This window comes from Macaca thibetana, chromosome 4 (genome assembly GCF_024542745.1).
Source record: "Macaca thibetana thibetana isolate TM-01 chromosome 4, ASM2454274v1, whole genome shotgun sequence".
NCBI classification, from domain to species: domain Eukaryota; kingdom Metazoa; phylum Chordata; class Mammalia; order Primates; family Cercopithecidae; genus Macaca; species Macaca thibetana.
In genome coordinates this window covers 128,241,778-128,253,619 of record NC_065581.1, presented here as the reverse complement: position 1 = coordinate 128,253,619, position 11,842 = coordinate 128,241,778, and the positions used below count along the sequence as shown (strand labels likewise).

The following is an 11,842-nucleotide window of genomic DNA, read 5'->3' as shown; positions in this document are numbered from 1 at the left end:
AGCTTGAATAAGGTTGGTGCATTATAAACTTAATCTGTAGTTAAAATCAGATAGTTACATATCTTTAAGTGAAAGGAACAAGTTATAAACTAATCCAATCTAATCCCCACTTTTGGCAAAAATATTTGCATACATGCAATGAAAATGTCCAGAAAGTCCTGCACCAAGGTTTATGAAGTGAGGCACTCTTGGCATTTTGGGCTGGATGACACTTTGTTATGGTAGGATGTTTAGCAGTATTTATTCCTGGCCTTGCCCCAAAGTTTGGGGACAAAACTTCCTCCAGTTGAGAATCATTTCTCTATTCAAATATGTTTATGGTGGTTAAATCTGGGTGAGAGTATTATGGGTAATTTTTCTTTCTTCCCCCATTTATTTCTAGTTATTCTACAATGAGTATGTGTACATATATCGTAATATATGTCTTCTATAATAAAAATAAAAGCTATTATTAAAATACCCATAACCACAGCACTATTTATTTTAAAAATTATGGGTACATGCTTTTGAGAAAAATCTTTGAAAAATATCTGTAGATAGAAGGTTTATGGAAGTTATAATGTGGGGAATTAAAAAGGAAATAACGTTCTAAGATAATTTAGCAAAAATTAATCTGCAAGATGTGGGGGTGGTAATGTGTGGGCCAGAAATAACTTGATTAATGACCCAGGGGTACCCATCCATGACAACCAATCCTCTGTTTAATGTTCTCATTAGATTTACCAAGCTGGCAGTCTTGTGTTCTGGGCTGTACAAATAGTTTTTCTCTGCACTGACTTCCTTCCAGTTGGGCTCAGCATGGGGGGCAGGGGGCACCAGATCTTTCCCATGTTATGGGCTCCAGTGACAAGTTCACTTCCCTCACTTCCTTCTTGAGAGGAAGACGTGGCGCTACGTTTCACTCACTTTGTAGCGGTGGTATTTTCGTTCACCAGTTGTTTAGGATTGATGGGGTGTGGAAATGGAGCTGCTAATAGATGTTTTTTATTTCTATTAGATAAGGAAAACTTAACTAATGTGCAAGTGGTATATAAAATCCTGGGAATAAACAGGGATAGGATGAACAGTATCGTTTTCCCTTGGTATTCATTGGGGATTGGTTCCAGGAACCCCGAGGATACCAAAAATCCACAGATGCTCAACTTCATGGTATAAAATGGTGTAGATAACCCACACACATTCTCCCGTATACTTTCCATCATCTCTAGGTTGCTTGTAATGCCCAACAGGCCTAGACATCACTTCATTTAAGTGCATTCAATGTAGCACTGAGTGTGATGCAAATTCAATGTTCACTTTTTGGAACTTTGTGGATTTCTTTTTTAATGAATGTTTGATTTGCTATTGGTTGAATCCATGGATGCTGAACCCATAGATACAGAGGGCCAACTGTACTTGTTGGACTCTGAAACTTCAACTTCTCAGCTCCGCCTGAACCTCAGGCATAGAGATGGAATCTGAAGCAGACCAGAGGGTGGCTTCTTGGAGATGGTGAGGCCTGGCCACAGAAGGAACAGGATGCATGACAGCTGCCTCCCACACAGATATAGCGCATCTAAGAAGATGTCACCACCCCCATGAGAAATATATACTGTATGCTCATGTTTGTGTGTGTATATCTATATAGATTCAATATATACATATGTTGCAAAGAACTGAAGCAGCAAAATTAGAGAATGCTCAATATTTCTGACATGCTTGGAATAACAAGAGATGTAAAAGCAACTCAGAATTACATTCCCCTTTTACAAAGCCAGATAATGTGGCTGAACCACTGAAGGATTTCAATCTGAGGGCACAAAGTAGGAAACAAATTACTATTTACTCTCCGGTAAGAAAAACAGAGTTAGACAAGGTCTGCCTTTGAATCACTATAGTTGTATGTCTAAATGGCGTTTCTTTCTGGCAGTTAGTAATGAGACCTGGCAGTTAATGATGATGATGGCAAACACTTAGGGAGCACTCACTATGTGCCCAGCACAGGTCTAAATACCTTCTATAGTCCAACTCTCTTCATTCTCAAAACAGCCCTAAGGCAGCTCTTATTTCTATTGCACAGATGAGGACACTGAAGGACATATTAGGTGCTTAGAAAATATTTTGTGAATGGAATTAATAAGCAGAACTATCATCAATCACTTTATTTTTCTTTTGCTCTTAATAACAATTCATTCTCACTCTTGAACTACTTTTACAGTTAGTGTAATACATCTGTTCTTCAAAACCAGCAGAATCGTTTCCATAAAGATTGAGAATAACAGAACACTCTGCTTAATATAATTACTCTCTAAATTAAACCATTAGATCTGAAACTGTTTGCATTTGTGGGCAATCACAAAAGGTCATGACCCCAGAATCCATCTCTCCTACACGGTTGTCTGCCTGTACGAAAAATATCAATAAGGAAATATGGGTGATATCTGTTTTCTTGAAAGAGCATCAGTGGATTATGAGTTCATGATTAAAACAAATATATATTAAGGCAAACCATATGAAGTTACTGCTTGTCAGATTAAAAGCAAAATATCAACAATTATATAGGGTTCAACTTAATAGATTTTGTCCCATTTCAAAGCAGTGTGACTGAAGAATTTAATTTTCTTAACGAGTGGTAAAGGAGATGGGAACAGTTACTGGAATTGAGCTAGAAAGCTATTGTTTTATGGCATAGTTTAGTTCCCACAGTAAATTTTGTCAAATTTTAATCAACGCTCCCTTACCTAGTCATTTAACTTATTTCTCTTGCATGTCCTATATTTACTTATGGGTTTTAGTATTATAAGAATAGAGGATATTCATTCATAGATATTCCAAAGAATCTTTGAACCACTGCCTACTCTAATGTTTAATATTATAATAGTAACACAGTACTTTACAATAAGCCCCTACTAAATTATTGAGAGGACACTTTTCTGACTACAAAGAATACTCATTTATGTTTATACTCCAGAACTACTCATAAAGTATTAAAGATGGCCTCTTAAAGTAGCCAAGAGTGTGTGACATCATGAAGGTCTGTGCCTGATGTATTCACTCAAAATATGAATCATGATGATTAAATAGTTGAGGTTTTCAGATGTGACCAACTTACCACCAACCTGGTATATGTGCATGTTTTAAGTATCTCCTCCTGCTCGCAATAAACCCAGTCTGAAAAAGTGGTATTTATAAAGTGAATGATCTTTGGAAAATATTTTTTACAGTGCTATGTACACATGGGAAGTACTCAGAAAATAACTGTACAAGTGTGCTTGTTCGAAAATAATGAACAAAGAGGCCAGAGTATACCCACCTGAATAAATTCTGCACCCAGTCTGGCAAACATTTATTGACTGCTTTCTCTGCATAGAACAACCGGCCAGCCCCTGCACTCTAGGCACCCACCACCATCGTTAAGAGACCTGTGTGCATGAACCAATCAGACACGTGCTATGAGAATAGAGAAAAGAAATAAGTAATTCTCACAGACACTGACAAACTGGAAAAAACTTCTTTTATCCCAGGTACTTTATGGCTGGGATCAAAGGGGTGAATCACTTGTCTGCACAGTAGGGGTCTGGCAAAAGGAAGTGTTGGCATCAGTTTTCCATCTGCACATATAACCCCCATTCCTCCATGAATTGCATGAGATAGGTTTCATTTTCTCCTGGTGGCCGGTCTGGAGCCAGCTCCTCATAGAGCCTAGACAGAAGACCCTCCTCCCCGAGTCCATCCCCCTCAGAAGGCTCGCAGCCCTCTGAGTCCTGGTCGAAGCTGGACAGCGAAGGAATACACAGCCTGCCAGTTTGGGGGTCCCAGTTGACCAGGGTCGTCGACGGCTCTTCCTCTGGCCCCTCCTCTGAGTCTGTGTGCTCCCGCGTTAGGGGGTCTAAGTCTTGGAGCTGAGGGGTGTATGAGTACTGTAACGTTTGCGGGCCCAAGAGTGCCAACGCTGCCTGTGACTCCAATAATGTTCCTTGTGTGGACACCTCCTCCTGCAACCTGAGCTCCTGCTCTTCAGGCCCTGCACAAATGTCAGTGGTTCTGACATCATATTCATATTCAATGACTGTTTTATCTGGCGGTATTGTTCTGCTGAGGGACGCTTGCTGGGTGAGGGAAGTACCTTCTGCGTTTTCTTCAGAATCACAAACAATTTCCATCAAATGCGAGGCATACCCTAAATGTTTCACCTCCTCTTCCTCCTGAGGGGGCTTCAGGTTCCCGCTGGGCTGAGGATCATTAAGGCTGGATACATCACTGCTTTTTCCCAGTAAACTCATATCCTGATGAGAAATTTTAGAATCATCCGAGATATTGAGGGTGATAAAGTTAATCACGATTTTTTCAGCAGGCACAAAGAATCTTTTGTCAAATTCATTTCCATAAATCAAAATCTATAACGAGAAAAGAGAATGGTTTTCACCTTTTCACTTTATAGAGACATTAGAAACAGCTGTTAGGTAGAATATCTTGTCACCAGATAGTTTTAAAGACCTACTCTTACCAACTCATCTAAATGAAAGTTATGCTTGCAATATACAGAAAACCTCACTCACTGGGAGGCAAGAGACCCAAGACACACAAAAGATACGTGGAAGTGAGAAGTGGTTCACTGGGTGGGCATTTCTCCAGTCCAGGGCTGGGGCTGGGGCGTTGGTGCCCCCTCTTGTAACCGGCAGGGGAGTTCTTCATTTCTCGACCTTTTTTACATTCTGTAAAGTCAGAATCTTAGCCACATGAAGAGTAGCAAAGACTGAATGTGGCAGAGTTTGTGACATTGTTTTATTTATAGTTTGCTATGTACTTGTTAATAAGCTGTGGTTACCTGGGCTACCTGCTCTGTTTTTGGATATATTTGAAATGCGGACAGGCATGAGAACTGGATGTAGAAAGGGAGGGAAATACATGAGCAGGGATGGTTTTTACCCCTTATACCATTCTTATCATGCTATAATAGGGCCAAAAAAGGAAACTCATCTGCCAGTTTACGGTAGAGAGAGAAACTCCAAATCATGTCAGGGAAGCTCAGACGAGATTAAATTATTGCTGTGGGTACCGTGAAAGATACCTGTTTTCTAAGAGAGCATGAGTTACAATCCTCATTGTCACTCTACCATGTGATTTCATTTAACTTTACAAAACAGAACCTTCAGCCTCATTCTTTTACAACATTTTAAGTTTCTAAAAAATCACAGGTGGTCAATTCTCCTGTGAATGTTCCTTCCAGAAAAGGTCTCCCAATGCCATTAGGAAGCCAACTCTGAAACCTGAACGCAGGTAGAATCATAGAAAAACTTATAAACGGAACTAACAGGAACCAAGGTATGTTATCATGTACATGGGAACACATCTTTTAATAGTTCCCAAGAAAATGGTTTTGATTGTTAAAAATATGCTCAGCCCTCCAGAACCCTTCAGCACATGGTCCCACCTCCGTGGGTTTAATTCTTTCTTCTTTCTTGCTGCTTCTTACTGTGAAGGATTAAGTCCTGGCCATGTTCCTCCTAAGTGTGTTTCCATTCCACGTCTTTCTTGCTAACCTGATGTCCCACTCTGGCCTGTTAGACTTGAATCTTCTCTCCCCTGGACAAAGCTAGTTCCCTAGGTGCTTTTCTTGTTTCTAGTCTTACTCAGCTCCAAGTTGTCCTGGAACGAATATCTGGTTGGATCTAAACCTTGATACTGACTATGATGCTCCTAACCTAAAACCCTATGGAGATTTCTCTTTGCCGGTAGAATGAGGCTGAGCTCCTTAGAACAGCGCCTCAGTTCTCCCCTTACTTGGACCCACCGCCCGCTCTCCAGTCTCGTCGTCTTCTCTAGCTCCTCATCTGGAGCCTCCTGGTTTACGAATGTCATGCAGTTTCCACACATCCACCTTGCTGTTTCTTCTGCCTGCACTACGGATCCTAACTCCTACTCACCTCTCATAGCCAAGCCCTGGCATGAGAGCTGAACCCCTGTGTAGGGTTTCAGGGCTTTCCTTGTACCCCCCAAGTTCCCAGTGCCTGCTCTCATCTTAGCCTTCATGTATTATTTTGAAATTCTAGTCCCCAACTAGGCTTGAACTTCTAGAAGGGCAAGGCAGGGATCATGACTGAACTTAACTGTGGGACCTTATAAAATTTGGTCATTACATAGAAAATCTTTTCAAAGCTAAGGAAAAAAATTCTGTCAGTGAGCTAATCCAGAAAGCAGGTTTTTTTTTTTTTTTTTTTTTTTTTTTTTGAGACAGTCTCATTGTCACTCAGGCTGGAGTGCAGTGGCGCACTCTTGCCTCACCGCAATCTTGGCCTCCCAGGTTCAAGTGACTCTCCTGTCTCAGCCTCCTGACTAGCTGGGATTATAGTCATGCATCACCACACCTAGCTAATTTTTGCATTTTTAGTAGAGATGGGGTTTCATGCTGTTGACCAGGCTGGTCTTGAACTCCTGACCTCAAGTGATCCAACTGCCTCAGCCTCCCATAGTGCTGGGATTACAGGCATGAGCCACCATGCCCAGCCCAGAAAGTGTTTTTTAATTCACCAGCTATTTAACTTTAATTTCACTCTGCCCTTAAAGGGAACTGAATCTGCTCTAGAACCTCCTCTTCTGTCCTCCTGGAGGTGTACTATTATAATAAAGATCCCTGCCACACTAAGCACTCACCAAATTTGCTGGGTGTTTCTCTTTGCCGACGTGGATATATCGATAGATGGAATAGCCCATCACAGAAAAAAGAAACACAGTAACGGATACGGGCAGAACATACCAGAAGATGATTTTAGCTTTGAACTCTGATGATTGATCTGTTAAAAAAAAAAAAAAAAAAAAGGTGGGAAGTGGGGGGAAGGGTTAGATAGTTGTGATTTGATGTGATGGGAAAAACTGATATCGTTAAGTGGCTTCTGGGCAGATCACTTGCATTTGGGAACTCAGTTTTCTCACCTCTACGTTGAGAAGCTTAAGCTAAATGTTATAAGCGGTCTCAGAATTCTTACTCTCCCTGACAAGAGATGGTCTGAAGGAATCATCTGAACACACCTCAAGTGTTTAAGAATACATCAATCATCCAAGTCAGCACATATTCCACCATCGTATATCTGGCTATGAGATTCATGCAGGTTTCTATATTTGAAAGTAAGTGTATTTGATATTCAAGTAACTCACAGAACTTCAAACAAACAACAAAACCCTCCAGTGAAGATCCCATTGAATTGCTCCACTTTTCCACGCCACATGTTTGACTCAATCTTTCTGCATGTTCACTGAAGGACATGAATGCATGGCGCCTCCTTTTATGTGAGTAGCAGAACCGTTCTTGTACTGCTTGACTGGACTTTCTGGGTAGGGCTGGAGCCTGGGGATGTGCGTAGGGAGGTGGCTGGACAGGGTACAGTGCGAATGGCAGTTAACTCCCTTCCTGGGCCTGCTGTGCTGTAGGCTCATGATGAGTAAAAGTCTGCAGAGGAATGACAATACCTGGGAAATTGTTTTAATAAAAGTTTTAATAAAAGTGCTGGCCCACACCATTGATCAGGCCATATAGCTGATGACTAGAGCTCATTGTGATTCACTCATACTTGTTAAGCCACTGTGGTATACTTGGAAGTTGTGATGGTATATTTTACATGTCTAGTTGGGTAGGCCACAGTACTCAGATATTTGGCTAAACATTATTCTAGAGCTTTCTGTGAAGGTTTTTTTTTTTTTTTTACTTTTTTTTTTATTTTTGGGAGACTAACATTTCAATCAGTAGGTTTTTGAGTAAAGCAGATTACCATCTATAATGTGGGTGGGCCTCATCCAATCAACTGAAGACTTTAATAAAAAATGTCTTCACGACCCAAAGGAACAGGGAATTCTGCCAGCAGACTGCCTTTGGTTGCGAACTGCAAACATCCACTCTTCCGTGGGTCTCCAGCCTGCCTATGCTACAAATTCGGACTTGCCAGCCTCCACAATCGTATGAGTCAATGCCTTAAAATAAATCAATATTTCTAAACAAACATCTATATGTATTCTATTGGTTCTGTTTCTCCGGAGAATCCTGACTGATACAGCTGTAGGAAAAAGAGCAGCTTCAGCACAAATGACAAAAGTCCGAGTGTGCTCCTTACACACTAACAAAACCAGCAGCAGTGTGACCGGAGCATCCTAATCCAGGAGAATGTTGGATGCTCTTGATGCTTGGGACCAAGAGAAAGCAGCAGAGTCACTATCTGGTTAACCGTCCAGTTGAAAGCCTGGAAACAGATGTGTCATGGCTGATGAGGGTGGTCAACAAGAGCCGGTGGGAGAAGTCCCGCATGTGGGCCTGTTACCCTGCATAATTCCCACGGAGCACATTCACCACCAGCTTCCACACAGAGACGTGCCAGTGCAGCAGTGCGGATGCTGCGGGTGTCAGAACTCCACCTGCCCTGCTTGTAGCCTATAACTCAGTCCAACCCTCTTAATACAATCCCTGGTCCCTGGATTGAGCCTGTGCTAATTGGAAAGAGTCATAACAATGACTGACAGCATTTAGTATGCACTAATCCATGTTTACTACAACAAACCTAATAAACTGTATCTGTATTTTAGGGATGGGGGACTAGAGAGCAGAAATATGTTTTAAAAAATAGTTCCAATAGAGGTAATGCTGATTATTCAGAAAGCAGGTCCTCACACCAGTGTGTTCGAAAGAGATCTCTGGTGATCTAACAGCTGGGATAGCAGGGGTTCAGAACCAGAAATAGAGCCTAGTTATTCCGTTAATTTTTCTTTCTTTTTTTTTATTTTTGAGACAGGGTTTCACTCTGTTGCCCAGGCTAGAGTGCAGTGGCACAATCACGGCTCACTGTAGCCTCCACTTCCCCAAGTGATCCTCCCATCTCAGCTTCCCAAGTAGCTTGGACTAAAGGTGTGTGCCACCATGCCTGGCTAATTTTTGTATTTTTAGTAGAGATGGGGTTTCACCATGTTGCCCAGACTGGTCTCGAACTCCTGGGCTCAAGTAATCCTCCTGCCTCGGCCTCCCAAAGTGCTGGTATTATAGGCGTGAACCACTGCACTTGGCCACTTTTTTCATATTAGTGAGAAGGTGAGCTTCATCTGCTTACCAAGAAGTTTTGAATTCAATCTGCATTTCATTGCTTTTGCTCCAATTGTGTTAATGATTTCCACTGGAAATTCATTCCCAGCAGCTGGCACTGATCAAGGTGTTAGTAGTAAAGAGAGCACTTCTCCCAAATACAAATACGATTTCTTCAATAGGCTTTGTTTTGCTTGGCATTTTAGTTTCATTTGATATATGGTAGAGACTCCTTCGTTGTAAAAGAAAAGCTATGATAAGCTATGATAAAGACAGAGAGTCAAGGGTAAAGCCTTGCACTTTTCATATGTACTCACAAAGTTCCCTTTCTTTACTCTGGGACAGTTTCATCGTGAAAGGTGGGAGGAGTGAGGGAAGAGGAAAGCAGGGGTTATGGATTCCTATTCAAGGCTGGTGATACAGCCAAGGTGTGGGGTGGAGGTCGTGGGCTTCTGTCTCTAGCCCAGCTGTTTGGAAAAGAAGTGGAGGAACAATGGATGACGAGTCCTTCGACGCAGGCAAACTTTAGGATTTATTTTCTTTGAATTTTCAAGTTTTGAGTTCAAGTTCCTCTCACTCTGAAGGCGGAAAAATTAAACGAATGCCAAGCTCACAACTCTATGTCTCCGCATAGGAATGGGTATCTCTAACCACGGTTTCCTGGAAGCCCAGTGTAGAAAATGTGAGCAGGAGATAAATAAAAGGAAACAGAGAGAAGTAACTGTAAGGACAAGGAAGTGATCACTGATTTGCAGATCCCAGACCCTCACTCAGACAATTAGTGGCACCTGAACACAACTGGAAGCACCTATAATTAGTATTCCCCAGGGAAAGTAAAAAATACATTCTTCTTTACAGTGGTTTCAGAATAACACTTTGTTTCTAGCAATAAAATTATCTGATGTTCTTGAAGACCAAAGAACTTCTATTGATCAGAGTGGTTTTTATTTTTTGAGACAAGATCTCACTCTGTTGCCCAAGCTGGAGTGCAGTGGTGCACCCATGGCTCACTGCAGCCTCTCCTGGGCTCAGGTGATCCTCCCACCTCAGCCTCCTGAGTAGCTAGGACTACAGGCATGCACTACCATGCCTGGTTGACTTTATTTTTTGTAGAGATGAGATCTCACTATGTTGCCCAGGCTGGTCTTAAACTCCTGGGCTCAAGCCATCCTTCCTCCTTGGCCTCCTAAAGTGCTGAGATTTCAGGTGTGGGCCACCATGCCCAGCCTGATTATGATTTTAAAGAAGAAACAAGGCATGTGTAAAAGTGCCTCATTGTTATTTCACAAGGCACGTGGATGAGGGACCATGGGAAGATTGCTGGCAGTGGACACGGGACCCGTTTGAGTTCTCCGAGGGGGTGAGAACACTTCTGAACACTGGCCAAGCTCAGAGGCAGAGCCTCAGGCTGCTCCATGCATTTCTGGTGGTAGTTGTTTCTGCCTTTGCCTCAACCTGTTTCTGTTAGACACAGATATGTCAAAACTTTGTCTAAACCATCATACCGACTTCTAGTTTTAGCACATCTCCTTCCTAGACCAGCAAAGATTTTTAAAAGCTTACCTTTCAAAGTCCTGGCACACTGCTTCTCAGAAGGCTGAGCACGGCGAGGGGGACCTGGGACGAAGGACTCCACGTGGACGCAGTAAAGAGTGTTTGGCTCCAGCCAGGTGAGCACCAGTGTGTGGTTGGTCACACACTGGGACCACTAGGATAGGGAATTGCAAACACTGGTTAGAGCCAGACATTTCTGGGACCACCCCAGACAAATAACTCTAGAGGGAAATAAAAGACCAAGCCACCATTTAATCCTTTACTATCAGTATAAGCTGTTTTTTTTTTTTTTTTTTTTTTTTTTTTTCCAGCAACAGTTTCAATATACTCTTTTCCTTCAGCGCAGCAGAGCATGGTCAGGAACTGGACCAATGCTGGGAGGGATTCTAAACAACACACAGATAGTGTTCTCATTCATTGTCCTGGGTCCTGCTCATATTATTTTTTTCTTCTTGGAGAAAGACTGTGCAAGTGAAAGCTCTCCATCAAAGTCAAGTGTACAATCTCTCTACACTCCAATAACAACACCATATCCTGTCAACAGAGTTTCTGTCAAGAAGATCTGAAGTTAGTTCTGTAAAATTTCTGTATAAAGGTTTCAACTGTATTTTGTGCAGCCTGTCTTTTGAATATCATGACTTCCCAGATTCACACGCAGAGAATCAAGGCATCAGAGTTGTCTGTTCCCACATTAGCTACAGAGGGGTTCATGAACATATGCCCCATCCCATTTCAGGCTTACCGTTCTATTTGATTTAGTATTCGACACAGACACGTTATACTTCAGATTGGAGTATATTTGTTGCATGGAAACAGGAAGGTCTTCTGGATTTCTCTTCCACTTCTCTGGAGCTGTTAGAACAACAGAAATGGACTTCTCATCTGTAGTCAGTGCCACCTCTGGTGGGCCAATTTGTGCTTAAAGTGGGAAGAAAGAGCGTATTATGCTCAGATGAAAAATTACCTTAGATAAAGCTACGATATAATCCTACTTGGATCGAGGCCCTAAAATACTTTCTTTTTCTTTTTTTTTTTTTTTTTTTTTTGAGATGGAGTCCTTTCCCCATCACCCAGACTGGAGTGCAATGGTGTGATTTTGGCTCACTGCAACCTCTGCCTCCTGGGTTCAAGTGATGCTTCTGCCTCAGTCTCCCAAGTAGCTGGGATTACAGGTGCCCACCACCACGCCCAGCTAATTTTTATATTTTTAGTAGAGACGGAGTTTCATCATGTTGGCCAGGCTGGTCT

The 11,842-nt window shown here is 42.0% G+C and overlaps 1 protein-coding gene across 4 annotated transcripts in view; it reads right to left on the bottom strand.

Moving 5' to 3' along the window:
• Nucleotides 1–3,297: 3,297 nt before the first annotated feature.
• The window catches only part of IL20RA (interleukin 20 receptor subunit alpha), a 43,382-nt gene continuing 34,837 nt past the window's right edge, over nt 3,298–11,842 (bottom strand). For 2 of the 4 annotated variants that reach the window (XM_050786289.1, XM_050786291.1), the window contains 4 exons: nt 11,337–11,512; nt 10,604–10,748; nt 6,634–6,773; nt 3,298–4,376 (listed from right to left, as the gene is read on the bottom strand). In XM_050786289.1, coding sequence (XP_050642246.1) covers nt 3,579–4,376; nt 6,634–6,773; nt 10,604–10,748; nt 11,337–11,512 — 1,259 coding nt within the window. In that variant the 3' untranslated portion in view covers nt 3,298–3,578. The remainder of the gene's footprint in view (nt 4,377–6,633; nt 6,774–10,603; nt 10,749–11,336; nt 11,513–11,842) is intronic. The other 2 variants (XM_050786290.1, XM_050786292.1) reach the window with 1 other exon arrangement.